The sequence below is a fragment of the Lathamus discolor genome, chromosome 9 (genome assembly GCF_037157495.1).
Source record: "Lathamus discolor isolate bLatDis1 chromosome 9, bLatDis1.hap1, whole genome shotgun sequence".
Taxonomy (NCBI): Eukaryota; Metazoa; Chordata; class Aves; order Psittaciformes; family Psittacidae; genus Lathamus; species Lathamus discolor.
Window position 1 is genome coordinate 8,976,657 of NC_088892.1, and position 25,246 is coordinate 9,001,902.

A 25,246-nucleotide genomic window follows, 5' to 3' on the forward strand; every position below is an offset into this window, starting at 1 on the left:
CGCAGGGTCAGCCCATGTGCCCTCCGCACCCCGCTGCCTCCGGCCCCCTGCCCCGCTCTCCTCCCGCCGCAAGGCGGCGCCACTCGCGCTCCCTGCGCGCCTCCTCTCTATAGTTCACCGCTCCCATCCGCTTCCGCCTCCCGGGCGCTCCTCCTCTTCGGGCCGCAGCCGGCAAGATGGTGAGTGCCCGCCGCGGCGCGCCCGCCGCCATCGGCCGCCATCCGCCCCGGAGGCGGCTCGCTCCGCCCGCCCGAGGCGCCCGCCGCTGCGGGGGGTGCTCGGCCAGCGGTTTAGGGCGGGTTAGGGCGGCGGGGGAGGTCGCGGGTCCCGGCTGACGGCGCAGGGCCTAACCGAGGGGAGGGGAAGGGCGGCCGGGCTAAGCTGCGGTGGTGGCGGCGCTGCACGCCCTGAGCCATTCCTGGCCGCGGTGACCGAGCTCCCCCGTGCCCTGCAGGTGAACGTCCCGAAAACCCGGCGGACCTACTGCAAGAAGTGCGGCAAGCACCAGCCGCACAAAGTCACCCAGTACAAGAAGGGGAAGGACTCGCTCTACGCCCAGGGTAGGCCTGGGGGCACTGGGGCACGGCTTGAGGGAGGCTGTGGGGGAGCCGGGTGGCCACGTCCCACCCCGCGCTGATGGTTGCGGGAGAGGAGGGGATTGCCTCTGATCCGGGGTGCAGCTGCAGAGTGAGTTCTGCTAAGTTTGGTGAGCGGCAGCCGTGCTTTGTGGCGTGTCTTGAGTCATTGCCTAAAGAGAAGCATTTCTCCCTGCAGGAAAAAGACGCTACGATAGGAAGCAGAGCGGCTACGGAGGCCAGACAAAGCCCATCTTCCGTAAGAAGGTGAGTGCTGCTTCTGGAAGGAGGACCTGAAGCGTTCATGGTAATTCACATACCAGTTGAAGAGGGATGCTTCAGCCTTCTGCTGGTCCTGTGCTCAAGCCATGTTATGGCAGCTCTGCTGGTAGTGGTGTCTGGGGAGTGTAAATTCCCCATCCACATCTTCCCTGCTGCTCCTGTTCTGTGTGGCGCTGCTGTTGTTTTCAGGAGTGACGACGCAGCATGTGTTTGCACAGCAGGTTGTGCAGGGAGCCTTGATGCTGGAGGGGAGCGGGGGCTTACTGGGAGTGATGCTTTTGATGGAAGGAGCATTTTCTTCATTGCTAGCCAGTACAGCAAGGGGAAGGGGAGGCTGCTGCTTGCTCTCCTTGTGGTCTTGAAGTGGCAGGAGTTTCTCATTGAAACTTTGCCGGGTTTGTGAGGCTCTGCACAGTGATGGTGCTGTCTGTGCAAGGGTACGGTAGAAGCAAAGCATGTGCATCTCGTGGGGCACTGCAGGATGCAACATGGTTTTCTTGGAGTCTGCTGGCTCCAGGGAAATCGATACCGCTGAGCCAGTACAAGAGAGCTGCTGTGTTAAGCCTTCCCTGCAAGTTTCAGAGCAGCAATGCATTCTGTTACAGATGAGCTGCAGGGACCTGCTGCTGTCATCCTCTGTCCTTTGCAGTGTGTGGATACTTGGAGCTGTGGTCTTGCCCGATTTCCTTCTGTACCTCTATGTACCTCCTGGCAGGGAGTTGTAGGGACCCAAAATCTGTGGTATTTGCAGCAGGGAAGCAGAACCCAATGGCTGATTTGCTATAGTTCTTGTGTGAAACTGTTCAGTTACTTACTAAGCTGCTTGGTGCATGGCTGGAAAGTCCTGGTGTTGTGCTGGAGATGTTCAGGAAGTCTTCCAGCAAGAAGAAAATGAGACAGCAGTTCTCCAAGTTGATTTGCTGTCAGGAAGTGGGGAGACCTTGCAGAAAACACCGCTGCAGCAGGTACACTGAGCAGCCGTACTGCTGCTGTACTGTTTGGCACTCTCCTGTTATACTCTGCCATCCCTGTTCCTGTTACTTGCTAGTCACTGTTACATGGGTGATTGGGTGAAGCTGGTAACTGGTGATACCAGCTCTGTGCAGCTGCTACAGCAGCTTTGGTTCTTCCCTCTGTAGTCTTGGGTTTCTTCTTTGTCAGTAGCTGCGAGTCTGCACTGAGCACATTGTGTTCTGGGGAAAGCTGGTGCTGCTTCCAGATGCGTCTCTGCTCAGGATCCTGCTGAATTCCTGAGTGCTGTTGGTCTGTTCTCCCACACTGTAAAGTGCTTGTTCCCGGTGCGTTCACTGGCACGGGCTTGGAGCATGGCAGAGCTCTGCAGGAGCCAGCCCTGCCCCACTGAACCAGTGTTCTTTATTGTGAAGGTACCGATCCAGTGTACTCCTGTACTGGCCCTTATGGTGCTGCCTGGTTTTTAATGAAGGGAGCCCAGCTCTGTTGGTAGTGTTTTTATCTGCACTATGAGAACAAGCTGCTGAATCTTCAGGAGTGCAGATAACATGCTTTTCCTGACAGCAGCAGTTTGTTTGCTTGTGGACATTTTGTGCATTGATAGACTCTGCTCCTCTCATCCCAGGCTAAGACTACGAAGAAGATTGTGCTGAGGCTGGAGTGTGTGGAGCCCAACTGCAGGTCCAAGAGGATGCTGGCAATTAAGAGGTGCAAGCACTTTGAGCTGGGAGGAGACAAGAAGAGAAAGGTAGGTTTGTGTACCGCGGGTGGATGAGGGTGGCAGCATTCAGTGGTGAATAAACTTACTCCATCTCTTCATTCTTACAGGGCCAGGTGATCCAGTTCTAACCTGCTCATTGTTATGGACCATATTAAAGTATTTGGAAGTGATCTGTTCTTGTATTTTTTCTTGGTGGTGGGGCTGGACTCACAACTACATCATCCCAGCAGGAAGGTATTGCTTGCAGAGCTGCTTAGTAAGTGATCAGGTGTTACCCAAAAGCCCTGCCAATGGCTGGAATCTCCTGTCTTCCCAAGAGCTGTTTTAGAATGTGTGTAGAGCCTGAGGCTCTGATGGATTTTGCACCAGTGGCTTCTCAGCATGACCTCTGCCTGCAACAGGGGCTGTGTGGCTGCACGGTGTCAGCTTTACTGAGTGTTCTTTGTAGTAAATCATTACAAATCCTACAAGAACCTAGTGACTGGATTAACTCTGCTGTCATCTAAAACTGGTTTAATTTCAGATATTGAGCTGCACTCCTGTGTAGTAGAACTAAGAAAAAGCTTGGCCTTTTAAAGGGATATTTAATCAAAGTGCTTAATCACAGAAGTAAGAACAAATCAATATATCCTGATTGTGCAGTAGTCAGAAGAGAACATATTTGTACATGATAGTTGCATAAGTGATTCAGTATCCATCTCCTGTGTTACTGAACCTAAAGGTTACTGCAGCAGCAGAAAGCAAGCACACAGGTACTTCTTGGAGGCAGCTCACATGATAGGATCTCAGTTGTATCATGAAGGAGTTGTCATCTAAAGGAAAGTGTCCATCGCTGGTGAGAGAAATACTCCTGGGGTAAGAAGAAGCCTCGAACAGCTGAGTCCCAAGACATGACACTTACATATATACTAAGCAGGCAGCTGTTAAGAAAGCAGTTGCTAAGAAGTGCAGTGGTTTAGGCCAGTCCCTGAGTGGTCAGAAGGTAGGTGTCCATGCTCTGAAGGGAGTGTTGGGTTTCCTGTTCCTGGACTCTGTGCTCCAGCCTGGCAAAGCAAGAGTAAGGCAGCCAGGGTGTTTCCCTGTTGTCCCTGAAATGCTCAAGGAGCTGTAAGATGCTGTATGTATCCTCTGCATTTCCTTGGTAGTGGCAGTGGATATGACCAGTTGCTGCCCTGCCGCAGTCCTTAAAGCCCCTTGGGGAAAGAGGTGGGTGAGATGCTAGAGAAAGGGTAAACAAGAGAAGCAGCACCCCTTTCTCTGTTACCTCCATCCTGGTAATGGAGCGATGGGTATTTGTCACGTTAGGCTGAAGGTTTAAAGTCCATATAGAAGCACTTGAGTAGCAAATGCCTGAGGAGAGAACAAAGGCACCCACCCCACTTCTTCTGACAAGAAGTTTAGAAAGCCTGAGGCTTACAAAGAGGTTGTCTTTGTGCCCCCTATAGTGCCACTACTTTGAGCAGCACAGTGCCTGTTGGGTTGACCTCCACGCTCAGGGAGGACACCCAGCTGTACACCCCGCAGGCCCTGCTGCCTGGCAGGACCTGCCACACAGAGCACGCTGGGTTGCAGGCCAGCCCATTGCCAAGGAAGGTGAGGGGGAAGGTGAAGTTTCGGGGTCCCCCAATCTCCTGCTGGTTCAGCACTGCCACGGCATAGGCTTGGCCAGACAGGGGCCGCTCCCACAGCTCAAAGTTCTTGTCCTGCCAAGGAGAAAATAAACATGTCAGGGAGGCAGAACTGTTGCTCTTCATGCCTAACTAAGAAGGCTTCAGGAATGAGTGGGCTCACTTGGCTCCTGTTCCCAAACCCACTCCCCTATAACCCAATGTATCCCCTTTTTGAGGAGACTGGCTGCCTGCTGTACCTTGGTGATCTGGTATCCCTGCTTGCCCAGTGGATCCTGGTTGATGGCAATCACCTCTTTGTTCTGGAGCAGCCACTTGGCCTCCGGACTAATGTGCCGCAGGTCGTTGGACATGAAGAGGGGAGCTGCCATGATAGCCCACATGGCCATTTGAGTCACTGCCTGATCCCAGCTCAGCCCGAAGTTTCCAATCACCAGCTGTGACAAGAACACAAAAGTACCTGGTAACCCTGCTTGTCAAGGAGAAACTGGGCCACCAACACAAGCAGTGGTAAATGGCCGGATGCTGAGGGTGGGACCCCTGTTTAGGAACTGGTTAGATAGTCTTGAGTGCCAGGAGCAGGTTGGGAAAGGCAAGGCATGACTACTGGGGCAATTCAGGATGAAAACCACTGGTAGAAGCAAAGAAAGATCCTCAGCTTGCTAGGCAGCATTTCAAAATCTGCTTTTGGATGCAGCTATTCCTTCCTTACATCACAGGGGATTTCCTCTAGTGGGAGATGAGCACTTCAGAGACCTTCCCTCTGCCACTCTGCTTGCTGAGGCTGCATGACAGAGACAGCACTTCCTTGGTACTGTCTGTAGCTGTAGTTCTCTTTCCAGCTAGGGATGCTCTCATCAAGCTCCTGATCCTGGAGCCCTGTCAGAGCCCCTCCCCTCAATGTTTCTCCCTTCCCATCCCTCTCAGCCTACACCCGAGGCAGGTGTTGCTCTACTTGCCATGTCAGGATCGTTCCAGCCCCCTGGCCCAGCTATCTTCACAATGCTGTCCTGGTGAAGTGCTGTCCAGTCCAAGATACTCTTGATGCTGCTCCAGGAATCATAGACATCAAAGAAGTTCCTCCAGTGATTGCAGTACTGTTTGATCTCTGTGTAATTGGGCTGCCAAAACAATGAGTGTGATTAGCCACAGAGCCTGACTGTACCAGACCATACACAAGGCTAGACCGGATAAGGGATAATTTGGGGAAGAACTTCGATAACACCTTACATTAGCAACCATCTGGATGATCTAGTTCCCTAGGATGCCTTATGCCCAGTAATTCCAGGCTGCCATGCTCCAGGCAACACTATTGCCTCTCTTGGGAGAACGGTTGTGGCCATCTAGCTCTGTTAGAAAATTCCTTTGAGCACTATTTTACTGAAGGTATGACAAGGCCAGTGGGATTAAACTGTGACATCCCAGTAATTACTGTCATTTCTTGGGTTTACACCCTTTGGTGACTAATGCATTAATTAGGAGGGAATGGCACCATCCTGTCATGGTGGCACAGGGGAAGCCAGCTATGGGTGGAGAGTCTGTCACGGATCCTGGGTGGCAGAAATCTGTTGGTAAACAGTGTGGAAAATTCCCGTTGAATAGGCTTTCCTAAAGCCTCCTTCCTGGTCCCCAGAGGTGATGGTATGGCTGAGTCCGTACACTTATTCCTTCCACTCTGTCCAGAGGGAATAACACCCAACTATCTGCTGGCTGTGTCTGCACTACCAGTGTTTTCGTGCTTGGCTCCTTGGAGACAAAGCAGATGGATGCTGCTGTGCTCTCTGGCATGCTCCAACTGGGCTGTGTCTTCATGCTGCAGGATCCTATTGAATTCAGCAGAGTAATGACTTGCCTCAGGTATGCTTCAGGGCTCTAGAGGAAAACGTGGTTTTCCTACACTTCACAGTCTTGTTCTCTGTCAGATGGGCAACAAGTTTCTCAGGAGGCTGTTCTGCAGTCTTAATGGTTAATTTCTTCCAGGATAAGCCTTGAAAAACACTCCTTACCTGCTTCATGGGCCTCAGATAGAAAGGCCACTCACAGGAGTACACAATGCTCCTTCCAGTCCTGTTCAGGGCCAGAGACATGCGTCTGTAACCTAAAGGAAGACGACAGACAGAGGTTACACAATCTCCTCGTTCAAACACAGGAACTTAATCTAACATTACAGGTTCAGGTTTCAGTTCAACTCTTGCTAAATCAAGGCTGAACACATTGCAGCACGAATACCCCAGGGGGGACAGGGGAGCTTATAGTCTGCAGCCTTCCAAGGACAGGTGAGCTCCTTCACAGCTTTGCTACAGGTCATGGGCATGCTTACTGCTCTGAGACTGCTGATCTCTGTACATCCAGCCATGAGAAGAGGTTGGAGTTTTGCTGTATGGCTTTTTTGACTCTAGATACCTGGAAAATACAAGTTGGTATCTATCAAGCTGCTGCATACAGCTGCACTGGGTTAATATTGCTGGAGTACGTTCTTATGAGGCACTTGCACCATATGGTCTGAATAGGAATGCAAACCCACTTGTTTTTCCTGTCTTTGTCCCCAGACAGCCCTGTTAAGTCCTTTTTAATCAGAAGAGAGGGAATGGAAAGTTTGCTCTCTCTCCTGGAACTGCTTCAATACAACTGGATTGTACCTTGGTTACATCTGATCCAACAAGAGCTTTGAGCTCAGCTGTCATGGTGCTGAGCTGTGCTTCTGGCTGCAGCAGCTGGCATATGCCCCACTAACTGGCTCCTATGGGATTGTTACTTGGGCAGGTTCTCCCTGCCAGGCAGAGCGTGCAGGATTCCTGCTGCCAAGCATCATGGTGCTGACTGTGACAGCAGCAAGAGCCCGGCTGAAAGAAAACCACGGTCCGAGTTGCACCACGCTTCCCACAAACCTGCTCCTGTGGCACTGGATTTGCCTGTGCTTGCAAGAAGTCTGTACCAAGCCCCCTCAGCACAGTGAGCTATGGAGCTTTCAGCTGCTGACTTGCCAGCCCGTGTGCAAATAACTTCTGCACTAGGATTCGAACTGCCGGGCTTTAAAATCAAAACCCCATCAGGAGCTTAATGCCAGAATTTCCTTTCTTTTTTTTTTTCTCCTGTTAAAAGCCCTGGTAACTGCCCTCTTTATGGCTCACGCACACTGCTCTTGCTTCAAGCTGTTCTGCACTGGCACAGCCTCAGCAAAGGGATTAAGGGTTAAGTGTGTGGAACATTCTGAGCTTTCCAGTAAAAGCAACACAGAAGGTCAAAGCCTTTGCTGTGCTTAGAGCTGAGGCAGCATTCTGCACAGGGAGCCCCCAGGAGGGCGGGCAGGTAAAAAACACTCACTACCTTGGGAACAAAGTCTCATACCTGCTTCTGTAAGCATATTCCTCAAATGAGTACACTCGGGGAAAAGCAGCTCCCTGGAGCCCACCCTGGGCCTGGAATTGCTGCTGCCCACAGAACATTCCCACCCTGTGGCGCACTGCAGCCGTGAGCCCCTGCCTACCTTCTGCCAGCAGCTCCAGCGTGTCAGAGTTGCAGCCGTCAAACTTCAACAGGTCCACACCCCAGGAGGCAAAAGTTTGGGCATCCAGGTCATAGTGGTTGTAGCTGCCAGGGAAGCCAGCACACGTCTTGTTCCCGACATCGCTGTAGATTCCCAGCTTGAGACCCTTGGAGTGGACCTGTGCTTACAGACAGAAAGAGAACTGGGGATGGTGCAGTTGTAAGGCAGGAGGGAGTGAAGCAAGCCCCACTCTGTCAGGCAGGGGTTTAGCTTAGCAGCTACACAGCCATTCCCCACCCAGCCTTCCCTCTCCTCCCCTGCTCCCAGCACAGCTGCAGGTCAGGTCCCTGCCTGCCATCACTGCCTGCCCCGTGACGGGTGGCACTCACGTAGTCAGCCAGCTTGCGGATCCCGCTGGGGAACCGCTTCGGGTCAGCCTGGAGCCTGCCGTGCTCATCCCGCGTTGGGGCCATCCAGCAGTCATCAATGCAAATGAACTCGTAGCCCGCGTCCCTCCAGCCCTCAGCAACCATCACATCGGCCATCTCCACAAAGAGCCGCTCGCTGGGCACGGGGAAAGCAAGCAGAGAACGTGGCAGCCCCACGTCAAGCATCGACACCGCAAACGTGCCGCCCCTCCACGGCAGGGGTTTGGAACCGGGTGATCTTAAGGTCCCTTCCACCCCACCCCAGTCTATGGCTCCCCAGGGGCAGGGTGGAACTGCAGAGCAGTGAGAGAAGGCCCCGTCGCTGGCAGCACACCGGGCCAAGCCCGCAGCGCACCGCGCTGTGCCGCTGCCCCCTGCCCTGACCCGCCGGTGCGGGCACCCGCGCCCCCCGGGGCAGCCGCCGGCGGTACCTGACGCAGCGGTGCGGGTCGGTGCCGCAGTCGGTGCCGCAGAGGAAGCGCTCCCAGTGCAGCCAGCCCATCGGCGGCGTCCGCGCCAGCCCGTTGTCCAGCGCCAGCACCGCCGCCATGCCCGCGGCTGCCAGCAGCGCCCAGCGCAGCCCCTGCCGCTCCGCCGCCATCATCGCCGCCGCCATCGCCACCGCCGTGACGTGCCGTCCCGCCAGCCAATCGCCCCTAGGCGCCCTCCGCCTTTCCGCCAATCACGGGGGAGCGCGTCGCACCGCGGCCCGCCCCCTATCTGAGGGTCATGTGGAGCGGCGGTCACATGAGGGAGGGGAGGAGCTTGTCCGGTGCCGGGGCACGGTGCGGTGATGGTGGGCTCAATCCGTGCTTCGCTGTGTAACTGCAGTAGCACTTCACTGAATACAGACTGGGGCTGAGACACTGGTAAATGGCTGCAAAAGAAAACAACTGGGGGAGCCTCTCAGGGTTGCGAATTAGACAAAGTGAGAACGCGTAGTTAATTGGCAGGACTGAACACGCACCCCAGTGTCCTTCACTGGTGCCTTTCCACCAAAGGACACACCGAGTGCTGGGTTTTCTCCCCAAAAGACCACCTGCGATCTTCAGAGACCACTCCTCAAAATTCACAGCACCTACACCACGGTCTTATCTACCCAAACTACCATATGCAGAGGGTCACAAGTATTCTGTGGAATTATAATGGATGCATATATAATAAAGATATAAACTGTCTCTTCTCAGTGTGCGTGGTAGGCACTGCTGCCCCCAGTCTGCCTTCACCCCTCTGAGACACACTGCTGCATTCATCTTCCTCACTTTGCCTTTTACCTTGAGCACTCCCACTCCTGACCGTGGCACCTTGTCCAGCACCAGTGGAGGAGGAAGGCTTTGGTGTCACAGTGTTTCTGCAGACAGCACCTTGCAGCCTGGCTGCGGGAGGTGTTGGAGCACAGGGCTCTCCAGTGCTCCGGCTGCACTGAGGGGCTGGAGGGGTCTCTGCCATGAGCTCAGGGTGGTTTATGGTGCTGTAGGTTGGGAGGTAATGAAGGGGAATGGGGTCTCTGCAGAACTTGGCTCTCCTCTTGCAGGGATACAAGGGTCAGAGTGAAGCGATCCAGCACTGGCAAGAGGCTGATGCATGGGGTATGGGTATGGCCGGGCTGTTTGCTGCTGCTCTGCCTGCTTGTGGGATCCCTGCAGGGCGGGATGCAGCGCATCTGCCTGGGGTGCCTGTGCCCATGCAGATCTTTGCGCTCAAAGACTGTGGTCTCTCTCCACGTAACTCGTAGGAACTGGGCATTGCCCTGTTTGCACCGGTACAGTCAGCTTGACTGGGAGTTGAGATGTGAACCTTTGGGACTGGGCAGTGCTGGTGTTAGCAGGACTCAGGAAGCTGTAAGGGGCACCTGCGTCCGCGTCAGCGTTTCTGAGATGAGCCCCGGATTTAATGCTTGTGTTTGTAGGAATCACACAGCAGCAGCACACGCGGGCTGTCGGGAGCGTGGAGGCTCTCACTGCCCGGGCAGCAGTGAGAGCAATGCGAAATGGGAAAGGAGCTGATCCTTCACCCCTGTGGATCTCACCCAGGGCTGGATCAGCCCCTGCAGCCCTGCTGGAGCTCTCATCGTGGTTCCTGGCACAGCAGGAAGATGGGAGCAGGATGCGGCCGCTGCAGGGCCGGGGCTGCCACAGCTTTGGCCTCTGGGTGCCGCTGGTGTGTGAGGCCATCGAGGCACCTCGCTAGATGTCCTCCGATCCCTGCGCTGCAGCGCCCAGGGAACAAAAGCTCTACAGAGCCCGTGGTTTGATAATTGCTCCTTGTTTCAGTGCTGGGGTCCTCCCCCTGCCCCTTGAGGGGCTGAAGCGCAGAGGCTTCTCAGAGTCGGCCAAAACAAGCCACTTTGGGGCTGGAAAACCTCATCGCTTTGTTTTCTCTTGTGTAAAACCACAGCCCAGAGCCATGCAGTTATCCCACATTCCCATATCCCAGAGTTTAGGAGCACTTCAGGGCTGATCCCTGCTGGTTTCCACGTTCCAGCCTTCCCTCACTGCCCCTTCCCAGAGGTCCTGCTGCACATGGAGGTACCTGTCTCGCAAACACCCCTTAGGCTGGGGAGCACATGAGGTGCCCCATGGTCTGTGTATGGGCAAGCTGGTCCCAGAGCGATGCCAGGGGTGTGGATGTGACTGTGGGGTTTAGCACAGTGCTGGTGAAGCCCCTCTGGTCAGGTGGAGGTGATGGGCTGCGGTGATGCCCCAGCTTAGGTGGCAGGGCTGTGCTGGGGCAAAGTGCCCTTAGGCTCCTGGGGCTCCTCTGCCCGGGGGGGCAGCACTGGCAAAGCTGTGCTGGGGGCTTGGGGCCGGCACAGCCGCACTGTGTGAGTGCCCCACACCTGGACCTTCCCTGTGGTGGATGGATCCTGTCCCACAGCGGCTCTGGGGTCCTGTGAGGGCCCATGCACTGTGGCACGGTCGGCCCGCAGCAGCACATGCTGCCAGTGCAGCTCCTGGTGCTTCACTTGCTCCTCACTGTCCCCGGCTCGCTCAGGACTCGTTGCTGACTTTGGAGCCTGGTGTTTGCTTTTAGACACCCAAACCTGGGCAGTGTGTGAAGGGCACGGGGTGCTCAGGGCCCTGGTAACCTGCTGCTCTTCTTGCTGCAGTGAACTCGCCGGGCTCCAAACCTGCTGTCCCACACAGCATCAGTGGGCACCGGTCCATGCGGACAGGGTGGTTTGCAGACAGGGCTGGAACCGCTGCCAAGGGAGGGGAAAGGTTTGGCATTGCCATGCCCCCAAGCACAGCAGCAGAGCTCGGCTCCAGCGGGATCAGAACCTCCGTGGTTGGCAGGGGAGCCTGGCTGGAATCAGTGCTCAAGGCCAGGTTGGATGGGGCTTGGAGCAAGCTGCTCTAGTGGAAGGTGTCCCTGCCCATGGCAGGGGTTGGAGCTGGATGAGCTTTGAGGTCCCTTCCAACACAAACCATGCTGTGATTCCTTGTCCCCATGCAGGTGCTCCAGGGAGCCCTTGGGGCTGGTGTGGGGCCATGCTGCCCAAACCTGTGTGTGCCTGTGGCACCCAGCACTAGGCGTGCTGCTGTGGGGAAGCTGCCAGTGCTGATGATGCTCATTTTACTGTCTGTGAGTCCCATTACCCTGCTGTAACTCCATTAACTTCTATTTAAACCAGCCATTAACCTGGCCAGGGGTGCTGGTCCCATGCCCACAGCTGGTGGCTGGGATGTGTCCCCCAGTGCACAGCCTCAGGAGGAAATGGAAAGCTAAATCCATCCAAAGGCAGGGGACAGAACAACCTGAGTTGGCCGCTGGCCTTGCTGTGAGGGGGCTTGCTGGAGCTGTGTGCTGGGGGCCCTGACAGCCCTACCCAGGAGCTTTATCCTAGGAAAAGGGTGTTCTACCACTTCCATTTCCCAGCATGTGCCAATTTCCAGAGCCAGGTGGCTTAGGGCAGACCCCAGCATTTATCTCTGAACAGATGCAGGGTGCCTGGACCTGTTTGGCAAGGAAGAGAAAGGCGAGCAGAGGGTGCAGAAACTGGGCACAGCGCGCTGGTCCTCTCGGCTGCATCCTCTCGATGTTTGGGGATGTGCAGCACCCAGACCTCATGGAGGGGGTTTGGTTTATCCCATTTAGAGAACACCACCATGGGTGCACCTCGCTTTCTCTCCTCCCTGCCACAGCAGAGCCCAGGCAGGCGACAGGGCTGCGAGGTACCAACAGAGCCGGCCTGTGACGCTTGGCTGGGAGCACAGAGGGAGATTGATGCTTGCTCGGGAGCGCAGCCCTCAGCTGCGGGCTCTGCCTGCCCCTGCGCCAGCTGGGGACAACAGCGCCGGCCCCGGGTGGCACTGGGGGCACTGTGGGGCTGGCGTAAGCCCCCCCCCGGCACAGCTGGCAGCGCTGTAAGGCTGGCGCCTGCCCAGCGGGCTGGCACCAAGGGGCCGTGCAGGGAGGTTCACCCCTTGGGGTGCTCGGCCGTGTCCGGGTGTCTGAGCTCCACTGCGGAGCTGGAGCCCCCCTTGCAGCCCCACATCTGTCCCATCGTGGGTCCTGTCCCCTGGTCAGGGTGAAAGGAGCTGTGGAAGCACCCCACAGAGCTGGGGCTGGGGGGTGAAGTGGTGGGGTTTGGGGGTAGGAACTCACGGGGGGCTCCTGCCCACCTCTGTGGCATCTCCTGTGTGTGAGGTAAAACCCGACAGTCACCAGCAGCCGTGTCAGAAAGGACACGTGTGCAGGTGAGGGCAGCTGGGTGTAATAAGGACATCCGGGTGTAACTGCAGGGCTGTGCCCACAGGGCCGTTGTGCCTTCATCCCCACATCCCCCCCCCACGTGAGGGATGCTGGAGCTGGCCGCAGGGTCCTTGGCAGACACAAACCCCCAGCACACCACTGAAAATCCCAGAGAGGCTTTATTTGTTCATGTCTGTACGCAGGAAGGTTGATGCTGTTTAAAAACCCACCGCTGCTGGAGGGTGGCTGGGCTGCCAGTGCTTGCGGGTGCTGGGTGCCGCTGGCACCTCTGCTCAGCACTGCCGCGGGGGGCCGGGGCTGGGTGAGCCAAGGACAGGGGATGCACCCCTTCCTCCACCTCCAAATGGGGCCTCTCCCCAAAACCAAGGCTTGGAAGCCTGGCCCAGACACACAGTGCAGCCCCGCGGTGACCCCCATGATGGCATGCACAGCGGTGGCAATGGGATGGATAGAGCTGGCTCAGCCCGTCCTGGTGGGTCCTGGGCATGGCCTGGGCTGGGTCTCCTCTGCTTGTCCTGTCTGTGAAATGGGTGCATGGAGCTGAGACTGAGGGGTTGGGGGGAGTGAGGGGGGGAGCCTCTGCTCCCCGAAGTCATGCGGGGAGAGGGTGATGCCTGCCCGAGGAGCGGGGTCCCTAATGGCTGTGGTGGGGGTTTCTGTCCGGATCTGGCTTCTGCAAGCAGTGCTGGCCTCCTACCCGTGTCCCCCTGCCCCACCGAGTCCTTTTTGCCATCACAGGTAGGTCACTGGGGCCCTTGCCATGCCGTGGTACAGCCTCCAAGGAAAAGGGTGAATCCCATTTCCATGCTGACCTGCCTGCAAGACCCTGGGCCCTCTCCTGCACTTGGGGCTGCAGAGGGACAGACCCTGCCAGGATGCGGGTCTGCCCAGGCTGGCTGTGAGCAAGGGCAAAGGAGAGCATCAACACATTTCTCTCTGTAGGACCTACGTAAACATCACCTACTGCTTTTATTTCCTGCTAAGTATGGAGGATGTCCAGGTCTGGAGGGCTGGCAGCCTTGCTGAGCTTGTCCTGTCGAGGTTTCGGATGCTCTCCTCTCCAGTGGAGGAGCAGCAGGGGTGAACCTGCCCAGGGAATGCTGCACCCGTGCACCACTGTGTGGAGGAAGCAGGGGAATGGGGCGGTTTTCACCTCAGGCTCTCTGCTGGCACCGTGGGGCTGCGGGAATGCATCGGTCTGGGGATGCCACCACTCACTGTTCCTCCAGAGGCACTGCTGCAGCTACCCCCATTACTTTCATCCCATCATCGGATGGGCACTGGGCCCTACCCTGCAGGCAGTGCAGTGCCAGCTCTCTGGTGCCAAGTGGTACCCATCAGCAGCTGCAAAGGCCGTGTGTGCCCCTTCACCATCAGCAAGACGTCGGGCTCCCCTACTGCTGCTGCAGGACTGGTGTTTTCCCAGCAGAAACAGAGGCTCCTGCCCCATGTCCCTGTCACAGCCCTGCCACAGCCATGGGCACTGTGGGCAGCCCCGGGCTCTGCAGGGAAGGAAGCATCCCTGACCCACTGCATTGCTGTGTGCTGGAGCTGGCTGGGGGCCTGTCTGTTGATGGACTGGGGGCTATGGGGCCATAGCCAGCACCACACGCAGTCCGGGTGCAGACAGGGGTGCTGCTTGCTTTTTCCTGCAACCCATAGAGAGCTGCAGCTTCTCATCTGGCTGCTCGTGGCCCATGGCTCAATGATGCAGCCTGGAGAAGCAGCAGCCTGACATGGAAGAGGTGGAGGGTGTTCGAGTGAAAGGTGGTGTTTGCTGGTCACCAGCTGTGCAGCATCCCAGAGTATCAGGAGCTCCCCTGTACCATAGCAGCACAGCATTGCTGTGTACCTGAGGCTCCCCAGCAGCACAGCATCGCTGTGTACCTGAGGCTCCCCAGCAGCACAGCATCCCTGGGTACCTCAGGCTCCCCAGCAGCACAGCATCCCTGGGTACCTCAGGCTCCCCAGCAGCACAGCATCCCTGGGTACCTCAGGCTCCCCAGCAGCACAGCATCCCTGGGTACCTCAGGCTCCCCAGCAGCACAGCATCCCTGGGTACCTCAGGCTCCCCAGCAGCACAGCATCCCTGGGTACCTCAGGCTCCCCAGCAGCACAGCATCCCTGGATGCCCAGAGTTGATGCCATGCAGGAAGCAGGAAGGGTTCCTTTTTCAAACCTGGGATTGCTGTCCCAGCCTCCTCAGTGTCCCACCATCCAAAAGGACATGGGGGCTGCCATATGTCCAGGCTCTGAGGCCCAGCCTGGCTGTGCCGCTACTCCAGGACAGAGGGAAACATGGTTCTGGCTGAGCTCGTGGCATCCATGCACACTGAGGGGGCAGACAGAGAGGCAGTCCTGCTTTCCCAGCCCTCAGGGCACGGGGTGGATGTCCTCTGAGCGCAGCACTTTGTAGACGACCCAGTAGAAGATATTGAAGACCAGGAAGGTGAAGGGGAAGACGGCTCTGGAGATGGTGTCGATGCGCTTGGCCCGGTCGATGTAGCGCCGGTGGAGGATCTCCCCTTCCCGCAGCAGCATCCCGGCTGGGGGGGGGCTGTAGATGCCGGGGCCCTCCCCAGCCCCATCCTTCGGCTGCAGGCAGTGGCTCAGCCCATAGCCTCGCAAGTAAAAGCGGCTCTCACGGACAAGCTCTTCCTCCTGGTGAAGGGAAAGGCTGTCACCCTGTGGATGTCGATGCTGCAGGGCGAGCAGGAGCTCGTGGCTGCATGTCCTATGCACCCGCCCGCTGGGCAATACAATCATGGAAGTGCATAGCACAAGGTTAGGTGCTTTTTCAGGCATCACAAACTGAACAGAGATATCTGAAAGCATGGGGCCAGCAGGCTGCAGGCAGAGGCAGGCAGCAGTGTGCAGGCTGCTCACCTGACACGTGTTTTAAGGGTGCATCCAAGGGTAACCCCAAACCTGGCAGCCCCACACTGGTCCCCACAGCCTCCTCCCAGCGCTGGCTAGAGGCCTTGGGAAGCCCGGCTCTCCGGCAGCTCGAGGGACAGGGTTAAACTGGAAGGGGTGGTTTGGATACATGGGGGTGCAGGGCATAGGAGTACCGAGTGCACTGGGGTGCTGGGAGCTTGGGGTGCAGGCACTGCTGTGACAGCAGGGTGCAAGCGTGCCTGTGCTGGTGAATGGGAGGGGGCAGGCATATTGCTGGAGCTCAGCTGGGCAGGGATGCAGGACCCTGGCAGCCATCAGGGCTTGCAGGGCCCCCCAGTCACTCCAAGGGCCCAGAACCTGTTTCTCCCTGCAGGAGCTTGGCAGGAGCTGCCTGGTGCAGCAGAGGAAGGATGAGAGAGCTGGACTGCTTGCTGCTCTCTCTGCTATTGCTCACCCCATCCCTGCTCTATGCTGGTGGGTGCTGCAGGGAAGACAGCATGCCCACGGGGCTGCATGCCCATGATCAAGCCTCCAAGAGTGCCATGAGAGCCGGGTACCCGCTCCCACTCGTGGGTCACAGCCCACTGCCATCGCTCGCAGCACAGCCGCGCTGCCCTCGCAGCCCCTCGGGTTCCGGCCACACTCCTCCCCGCGGACAGCCCCTTTCCGCATCACCCTCGTTTATCCTCGGGGGAAGCTGTGTGTGCGAAGATTAGGCAAGGGACCAGCACGTACAAGCCTCTCTGTCTGGCTTCTCGCCGAGCCCCTGGGGCACTCATTTGGTCTGTGTCTCTTCCCCCCCACCCCGCCCTACTGGTGCCGTATGTGGCTGCGGTGGGTCCCTTCCCGCAGGGAGTGCTGCAGGCTGGCTCCGTGCCTCCTGCCTTGGCCATGCACAGCCCTGGTGCTGGATCCCCAGTGCCATCCGGAGCGGCACCGAGCCTCCTCGCCGCGCTCAGCCCGCACAGCCGCTCAGCCGGCAAGGGGGCTCTCATGCGGAGAGCGTGCGCTCCGGCATCTTTATTTAACTCAGCAATCCACCAGCTAAGCAAGACCTCCCGGTGGGAAGAGCGGCCCCAGCTCAGATTGCTGAGATCAGCTCGCCTTGGCAGCAGGGTTTTATTCCCCTGCCCCAGGCTAAGCGCTTGCAGCCACCCTGGGGAACGCGGTGGGGAGGCTGCAGCTATTCCCTCAGCACAGAGAGACAGCAGGGCCTGCCAGGGCAGCCGGGGGAGGAGATCCAGACTGGGAGTGCTGCTCCTCCCACATGGGTCCCCCCCGGGCTGGGGCACCCCCGCTGTGCTTCCTGGGGCTGGGTGCAGGGAGCTTCCTGGGCCCGGCTTTGTGGGGTCTGTGCAGCATCCCTGGAGGCTCCTGGTGCATCCCTGGGACGCTACACCCCAGGGCAGCTGCACTTTGGTCTGGTTTAAGCCAGCACATGGTTCCTGGGCTCAGCAGAGCTCTGCACTTCCCTGCCCTGGCTGGTGGGTGCTCATCTCTGGCAGCCATGCTCAGGGGCTGTGAAAGGCAGGGAGTAAGGGAGCACGCTATGGAGAGCTGGGAAGCCTCTCCTGGCATCCGAGGGCTACCGATGGCAGAGAGGAGGCCTGGGGCAGCCAAGCGCCTCAAACCTGCCTGTGCCAGGCCAGGCAGAGCCCTCACCCTGCTGGAGATGAGCACAGCCCAGGAGCAGCCATCGGTCTGCCCCAGCATCACTTGCCCCTCGGCAAAGGGAGCTGTGCTGCTCCTGCTTTATGGAAGGGCAAACTGAGGCCCAGCACGGGGGTGTCTCCATAGAAATCTGCTCCGTTCCTATCACTCTCAAACCTGTTTTCAGCCCAGCAGCTCCGTCCTATGGGCACACGCTCTGCTCAAATAAATCACTGCCCTGCTTCCTCCAAGGCACTGGACCAGCTCCTGCGGGGAGCTGCTTTGGGTAAGGGGGGGTGAGGCTGCCTGGGGGTGCTCTGCCCTGCGGGGCGCTGCCGGAGCCTCATGCTTTACCCGGGAGCTGGAGATCTGTGAGAGCGTTGCGTAGGTGTGCTCGCCGCCGTGCCGGCCGCTCGCCTGCCGCAGGGACTCCAGGCTGCCCGTCCCGCTGCTCAGGACCTTTTGGCGTCCCGCAGTGAGCACCAAACAGAAACAGGACAACGGGTGACCCGCGGCTCTGCCCCAGCCCCGGGACAGGGGCTCAGGGCGCCACAATGGGGATGGGGAGAGGAGAAGGGGGCTCGGTGTGTCAGGGGAAAGACCCCCAGACACCGGGATCCATCTTCAGCATGTGCTGAAGGGGTTTGGCTGCACAGGACGCTGCGAGCCCGCGTGGGGTGTGTGTGTACTTGTGTTTTCCATGGAGCTCTGGTGCCTCATGGTGTGGTTACGGTGAGGAAATGGGAGTGGGGCAGCCACGTCTTCCACTTCACGTGGGGAAGAGGGCTGTCCTGCAGCATGGAACCCTGCCTCTCCAGGCCCTGCTGCGTTCCCTTCTGCAGCCCAGACCCTGTCCCTGGGTGCCGCCAGGTCCCCTTGGTGCTTCATCACCCTGGTGCAGCCATGAGCCCCTGGCACAGCTGTGGCACAGTGGGGACCTGAGCTTTGATGCTGCAGGTAAGGGGAAAGGCTGTTTCACCCACCCTTGCTGCTTATTGTTCTGCTTTAGAGAAGCAGAACCCGAGGATGTGCTGGCAGGAGAAGGATGGCACCATGGGTGTGTTTGTGCTGGGGCACCCATGGGTGCTCTGCACTGTGCTGCTCAGGCAGGCAGAAGCACTGCGATGCCCCTGGGTCCCTGCCGTGCCGGGGGGGCTGGCTGCAAGCCGTGGGCAGTGGGGCACAGCCCTGTCCTGGTGCTAAACTGTCCCTGCAGCCCCAGGCTGTCCCCTCAGTGGCTGAGGATGGGCAGATGCCCATGGTGGGAAGGACTCACCATTCTCTGCCGCCGCTGGCGCCGGCGCAGGCGCATGAACTCCTTGTGCTGGCGGGAGACGAAGTTGACCGCTGCGTACTCCAACAGGGCAGCGAAGACAAAGAGCAGGCAAATGGCCATCCAGATGTCAATGGCCTTCACGTAGGAGACCTGCGGGGGTGCGATGGGGCTCAGGGACCTGCTGCCCCCTGCCCTGTTTGTCCCGCCCCACTTCACCCCACTGCAAGGGACACAGAGGCCCTCTTAGGTAGGACACGCGGGTCAGAGCTTGCCCAGCCAAGCAGCACCATGTTCCTGCTCACTCCATGGCTGGCAAGGCTATGGAGCCAGCCATCCCCAAGGGAATGCTGCCCTTGGGACACTGCGGGTAGCCCAAGTTCCCTGGTCAGGCTGCAGCGCAAGAGCCCAGCATGGAGCCGGCACTGACCTTGGGCAGGGAGGCACGGGAGCCAGCGCTCTGCGTGGTCATGGTGAGCACGGTGGTGATGCCCAAGCCCACCCGGGCCGGTGCCGCATCCATGTTGATCCAGAAGGAGACCCAGGAGAGGATGACGATGAGCAGGCTGGGGATGTACATCTGGATCAGGTAGTAACCCATCTGTCTCTCCAGGTGGAACTTCACCTCGATGCAGGTGAACTTGCCTATAGGAATGGCAGCCTGATGGGTGAGAGGGACCCTTGGGACATGGTGAGAAGGTGGCAGCGGGTCCCTGAGGTCCCCTACCTGTGTTGTAGTACTTGGTGCAATAGCCCAGGTCCTTCTCATCCCTGAGGATAAACTGCGGGAGCGTCAAGCCCTCTGCCACCTGCACGGCCTCCTGCTCCTCCAACCACTTGAAGATGAGGTCATTCATGGTGTAGCCAACTGGAGAGGATGGAAGGAGCCATGGGACAAGGTGGAAGATGCACCCTGCTCATCCCCACCCTGAATGACCATTCCTTCCTGCTCACCTCCCTCAGGTGGATGGGATGGGAAGGAATGGAGGGGGCAAAGCAAAGCTTGACCCCCCCAGGTACTCACAGCTCTCCAGCTGCATGGTGCATGTCTGGATGTCCATGGGGAAATTCTTGAGGTCCATGGGGCAGGACAGGATCAGAGTCAGCCTGGAGGAGGCAGAGAAAATGAGGGGGTTGCTGGGGGCTGGCACAGTTGGCAGGGGGAACGAAAGGAAAGTTCACCTCCCTGCGCAGGCATGGCACCAGAGGAGCAGGGCTCTACCTGATGCTGTAGAGCACGTTGCCGTTCTTGAAGATGCGCAGCAGCTTGTTGTCGGTGGTGACCTCGTGGAAATTGGCCCCTTTCTCGTTGGCGAAGAACAAGTCTGGCTTCCAGATGGAGTCGAGCATGGAGGGGTCGAGGTCCAGGGAGTCGTCGGGGTACTCGCGGTAAGCCAGGCGGGGGTCGTTCCACTGCTGCCGCAGGAACACGTTCACCCGGTAGTCCTGGGGCAGGGGGCACCAGGTCAGCTGGGGACACCCCATAGGGCCCGAGGAGGAGGAGGAGATGGAACGGGGAGATGGGATGGAGAAGGAGGTGGAAGGGCCTCAGCCCTGCAGGAGCTGCCTGCCTGGCCCTAACCACGGCCGGGCAGGGGCAGCTCGGGAGCCTTCCCATGCTGCTGGCAGCCAGGGGACATTAAAGCCACAGCGGCTGGAAGGAGGAGGAGGAGGAGGACCAGCAGCTGCTGCCTGCAGTGTTTGTTGCAGGGCTCTGCGGGGGGCTGATGTGGCAGTTTATGGTATTAAGGCTTTGCAGCAGCACGAATTTCTAGCCCCGGGGCTTCCTCATGCACACGGGGAGGCTGGGATGGTGGGGACACAGAGCTCGCTTGCGTTGTATGGCACCCGCTGAGCCTGCCACACTGCGACCCAGCTCAGGCCCAGGAATGGGGCTCACAAAGCCCAGCTCTGGTTGAGTGATCGCGGAAAAGCCACAGCCATTTGCTGTGTCCCCACTGTGGTGCCAGGGCTCGCAGGACCCCGGCAAACACAGCTACAGGCTTGGCCACCGGGACCTGCGCACCCCCGTCAGGACCACTGGGACAGGAGCCCCCTTGTGCCGGCAAAGCCCTCACCATGGTGGTCTCGGTGACGGAGCCGAAGCTGTTGATGAAGATGTTGCAGGTCACGTTGACGGGCGGACCTGAAAAACAGGGTGAAGCCTCCTCTTGCTGCTGGCCATGGAGACGTGCAGGGCAGAGCCCCCCCTCCTGCATGCACTGTGTGAATGGATGCGTACGAGCATCCCCCGCCTGCTGAGGGCTCCCTATAAGGTGTTGGGGTGAACCCCACTACACCCAGGCACAGCGGGCGCATGCAGGACACTGGGTTTGCACACAGGGAGGGTGTTGGGATGGAGGGATGTGGGTCAGGGTCCTACCAACACCTGCCTATTCCCTGGTTTTGGGCAGCCATAAGTGTGGGTCTCTGCCAGGTTTGGAGGCCTCTTGTCCTCCCCTTACCTTTGAAGTTGGGTCGAATCCGGGCATCATACCCTGACGTTCGTCCCATAAGCTTGTCCAGGAAATCAGAGGGTGACATGGGCTGGGGTGAGCCTCGGGAAGCAGCTTTGATTTCCTCCCGGCCTGAGACCAGCCTGCGGGGCAGAGGAGGAAGGGGAGCTGCCTGCAGGCACATCTCAGCACCCTGCAATGCCAGCGCCCAGGGAAGCGGCTATGCCCACATCGCATCCACTCCAGTGCCATCAGCGTGCTGACCCAGGACCTGCTCCCGCTGTCCTCCCCTCTCTGCCCCAGCCTGAGTGCCGCATGCCTGTGTTTTGCCTGTCCCCCTGCCCGCTGTGTCCCCTGACAGGGTGTTTGGGGACAGGTTCCTCCCAGCTCCAGGGCTGCGGTGGAGACAGGGCACAGCAGGCAGTGGCCTTGTGCCCGGCACCCGGGCTCTGTGCCGGTGCTGGAGGGGCAAAGTGTGGATGGTCCCTCTGGGTTCAATCACCAGCCCTGGCTTGAGCTGCTGAGCAAACATCTGTACCCTGCCTGGCAGGGACTCGTTGTTCGGAGGGCCTGAGGACACAACCATGGGCTGGCCTGGAATGAGTGAGGAGGTGCCCAGGAGCACAGCTGGGCTGTGACACCTTGCCAGGAGCCAAGAGGATGTGGCAGGAGTGGAGCAGCAAAGCCCACCTCCGCACTGGCCATGATATGGAACTGACACGATCTCTCCCATGCAGCGCTCCCAAAGATGATGGAGACTTATTTAAACTGACCCTGGGGGGCTGTTTTCATGCGCACATCTCAGCCTGCCAACTTCCCTCCTTCTATCAGTCTATAATGATCATTCCAAGAAACAATGCGAGAGACGCTCGCTCACCACATTGCCAGGCATGTGGCTGTGATGGAGAGGAACTAGCCAGGGACCTCAGACACAAAGGGAGCTTTGAGCACGCTGCTGGTGCTGCTGCACACTGCTTCATAACCCCACCAGGGCCATGCCCAGGTGGGTCCTACTCCTGTTTGGAGCTACAACCCCGTTACCTCAAGCAAGAGGATGATGCTGGGAGCTGGGACCCTCTGGGGTCCTTCTTCCTACCCCCTTGTTCCTACCAACACACCTCTTCCTACTTCCTCTCAGGGGAGCAGGGCTCATCCTGGAGGGGGTTATGTGCATCCTTTGCCAGCCAGAAATGGCCACAGGGACCATCCCCAAAGGATCCAGCCAGGCAAGTTTTCCCTTAATTGGAGATGGGCAGCAGGGAGAGCCTGAGGCTGGCCCTGGCCAAGAGCAAAAGGCAGGAGAAATTCGCCCTCCAGGACCTGCAATAGGAAGGTGCACCTCTGGGAGGAGGGCTGTGAGAGGCCAGGGGAACAAGGAGTTAAGTCAGACCTCTGCCTGCTGTACATCTGTGCAGGTTTCCTCCTCCGCTGGAAAGGAGGACGAGGGCTCTCCCCTGGAGCATGTGGGAGGAAGGCTCCTTGAGCAGGCTCAGCTGAGCTGCAGCCCCTGCGCTGCTCGCACCTTGAGGACTGCAGGGGTGCAGGAACACCCCAGTGCAGCCACCTCCACCGGTGTCACTGGCAGGGCCATGCTGGCACAGAGCCCCTGCGCGCAGCCCTGGCTCCTGGCTCTCCTCAGTTTCGGCATCGCCTGCCCCGAGGGGACTCTGCCACTAACGTGGCCCTGGAGCTCAGCACCTTGTGGAGCGAGGGGATGGTGGGGCTGGGAAACACTCACATCTGCCTAAAAATGCCCCCCCGAGACAAGCAGCTCCCACACGTGAAACAGGGACATTTTGATTCCGTTTCCCCCTCCCCACTACAGATGCCGCGGTTCTCCCCCTCGCTGCTCCAGCCGCTCCGTCTGGGTAATGGGGGAGGATGGAGGCAGGGAGAGGGCTCAGCCCAGGGATGCTGCAGCCCCCCAACCCCTCCCTGCCTGGCCCCTTCTCCCCTGCATCCCACCTTGCCCCAGGTAGCACCCAACATGGCCATAGAGGGAAAAAGGGACCTGGGAGCGTCGGATATTCCATCCAAGGGGGTCAAGAGTTGTTCCTGCACCCATGGGATGTGGGGCATCCCCTGGCCTGGGTGACACAGGGGGTGGGTCAGGGATTGTTCTGAGCCTCCCCAGGCACCCTAACCCGGTAGAGGGTCTGGGCATAGCAGGGGCTTTGCAGCACTGGAGAAGGAGCAGCCTGGGCCATCACCCGGCTGGGATCACCCCTTCTCCCACCGTGGCAAAGGTCCCCAGCTCGGCTGGGGTCAGGGGGATCAGCGGGGACCCAGCACCGGGGCAGGGGCTGCCGGGGACAGGCAGAGCTCGGCTGGGGCCGGAGGGGGAAGGTCTGGTGGGTCCCTGGGGTGCTGGGTCAGGGTCCCAGGGATATGGGGGAGCTCCGGCAGCCTGCGGGGAGGTCCGGATTGGGGCTGGGAGGGTTCTGGCTGCGAGAAGCAGCCCCCGAAAGGAGGTCCGGATCGGGTTTGCGGGGTCTGGGAGGGGACGCCCGGGTCCCGCAGGAGAGCTGCCTCCGAGGGGCGATGACGCCGGGGTCCCGGCGGGGAAATGCGGCTCCCCTGGGAGGGGATGAGGGTCTGGGTGCCGGGGGAGCGGTGCGGATCGCAGCGGTCCCCGCAGCCCCGCGGCCCGCGAGCGCGGGGCACCCCGCGGGACGCGCAGCGCCGAGCCCCCGCGCCGTGCGCTCACCTGAGCGGGCCGCGCCGGGGCAGGAGGCAGCTGAGGAGGAGGAGGAGGAGGAAGGCGAGGGCGCCGGCCCGGAGCGCGCCCATCCCGCCGCAGCCCGCAGCCCCGCCGCCCCGGGCGCACGGGCATGACCCGGCCGGCGGCGGCGGCTCCCCCGCTCCCGCTCCCGCCGCACCGGGGCCGCTGCCGCTGCCGCCGCCCCCCGCCGGGTCCCGCTCCTCATAGTCCGGGCGAGCGGGAGCCCGCCGCAGGGGGGGTGCCGGCCGGCTGCGGGCCCGGGGAGCCGGGCGGAGCCTCGCCCGCCGCGGCGGGGAGGAGGCGGTGCGCGGCGGCGGGGGGCTCCTCTCCGCCCTGCCCGCCTCCTCCCCAGCGCTCGGGGAGCTCTGCCCTGGAGCCCCACGGCCCATCCCGGGGCTCCTGGGCGCGGGGCGGCTCTGCCCCGGCGCTGTGCAGGGAGGGAGGGGCGGGCGGCGGGGGCTCGGCCCGGGTCGGGGGAGCGGAGGGGCGATGGGATCGAGAGGCGCGCTGGGGGTTAGGGGTGTGGAAGGGCTGACGGCTGTGCTGGGGTCAGGGGATGTGCAGGGCTGAGGGATGCTCCGGGGACCAAGGATGTGCTGGGATCAGAAGACGCGAAAGGCTGAGGGATGCTCCCGGGCACAAGGAATGTGCTGGGATCGGCGATGGGCTGTGTCGAGGGCTGTGCCGGGGCAGAGGGATGCTGCGGAGGTACTGCCCGTCCGAGTGCCAGGGGAAGAGCCGGGCTCTGGCTCCTTCTTCCCTCTGCCCGGCCTGGCGGTGCTCGTTTCAGGGCCGCAGCTCAGAGCCGGCCCGCAGCCAGGCTGGGGCTCAGCCCCCCCTCTGGAACCCCTTTGGTTGCCTTTCCCAGAGGCTCAGAGGATGGGCAACCCTCGGCAGGGGCAGGTAAGCTCCTTGGAGAAGGCGAGATGGACAGTCGTGTCTGTGTGATGTGGGAAGCTGCAGTGGCTGCCAGGGAGGGGGAAACTGAGGCAGAAGGAGGAGAGCTGCTTGTTAACCAGGGCAGCATAGGCAGGGCTGGGCTGCTTGGCTGCCTTTGCTCTGTCCCCTGGGGCCACCCGGCCCAGCTGCAGTCACCTCTGGTCCTAAGGCAATCTTTGATTAACTTGCAAGGAAATTAATAGCATTAAGAAAAGAGAAAAACACAGAATTAATGATTCCGGCAGATTTCTGCTCGCCCTTCTGTAGCTGCCCCATCTCGCTTGTTTGTCTGAATTACAGTTTGGTAACGGCTAGGAGCTGCCGTACAAAGCCATTGCTGCAGGGGTCCACATGGGAGGATCTCAGTGGAGGAGAAGAGCGTGGTACCCCCAGGGCAAGTGAGGGGCTCAGGGCTGCGCTGGCTTCTCCTCGGCAGAAAGCCAGAGGAGGATTTCCAGAGCTCCGTGCTGAGCTTGCTGTGGGGAGGCAGCATGACCGA

The 25,246-nt window shown here is 59.5% G+C and overlaps 3 protein-coding genes across 5 annotated transcripts; 1 reads left to right on the top strand and 2 right to left on the bottom strand.

Annotated features, from left to right (window-relative positions):
- The first annotated feature begins 79 nt into the window (after positions 1-79).
- On the top strand, positions 80-2,720 carry RPL36A (ribosomal protein L36a). The gene is made up of 5 exons (XM_065689464.1): positions 80-179; positions 455-560; positions 775-842; positions 2,455-2,577; positions 2,658-2,720. Exons 1-5 carry the CDS (start codon positions 177-179, stop codon positions 2,676-2,678), a joined length of 321 nt encoding a protein of 106 aa, XP_065545536.1. The 5' UTR covers positions 80-176; the 3' UTR covers positions 2,679-2,720.
- A 394-nt stretch (positions 2,721-3,114) lies between these two features.
- On the bottom strand, positions 3,115-8,706 carry GLA (galactosidase alpha). Of its 2 annotated transcripts, XR_010614828.1 has the most exons (8): positions 8,525-8,706; positions 8,055-8,229; positions 7,666-7,843; positions 6,185-6,276; positions 5,138-5,299; positions 4,418-4,615; positions 3,452-4,253; positions 3,115-3,362 (listed from the first exon to the last, which is right to left on the bottom strand). XR_010614828.1 is itself a non-coding variant. In XM_065689459.1 (7 exons), exons 1-7 carry the CDS (start codon positions 8,695-8,697, stop codon positions 3,990-3,992), a joined length of 1,242 nt encoding a protein of 413 aa, XP_065545531.1. In that variant the 5' UTR covers positions 8,698-8,706; the 3' UTR covers positions 3,115-3,989. The 2 variants fall into 2 exon arrangements, 1 of the variants encoding a protein (XP_065545531.1); XM_065689459.1 differs by having other exon boundaries at positions 3,115-4,253.
- A 6,212-nt stretch (positions 8,707-14,918) lies between these two features.
- LOC136019586 (glycine receptor subunit alpha-4) lies at positions 14,919-23,902 on the bottom strand. Of its 2 annotated transcripts, XM_065689917.1 has the most exons (10): positions 23,794-23,902; positions 21,096-21,229; positions 20,709-20,776; positions 19,853-20,076; positions 19,655-19,737; positions 19,358-19,498; positions 19,061-19,275; positions 18,634-18,783; positions 17,712-17,816; positions 14,919-15,470 (listed from the first exon to the last, which is right to left on the bottom strand). In XM_065689917.1, exons 1-10 carry the CDS (start codon positions 23,874-23,876, stop codon positions 15,183-15,185), a joined length of 1,491 nt encoding a protein of 496 aa, XP_065545989.1. In that variant the 5' UTR covers positions 23,877-23,902; the 3' UTR covers positions 14,919-15,182. The 2 variants fall into 2 exon arrangements, with proteins under 2 accessions (XP_065545989.1, XP_065545990.1); XM_065689918.1 differs by lacking the exon at positions 17,712-17,816.
- Between the last annotated feature and the right edge of the window lie 1,344 nt (positions 23,903-25,246).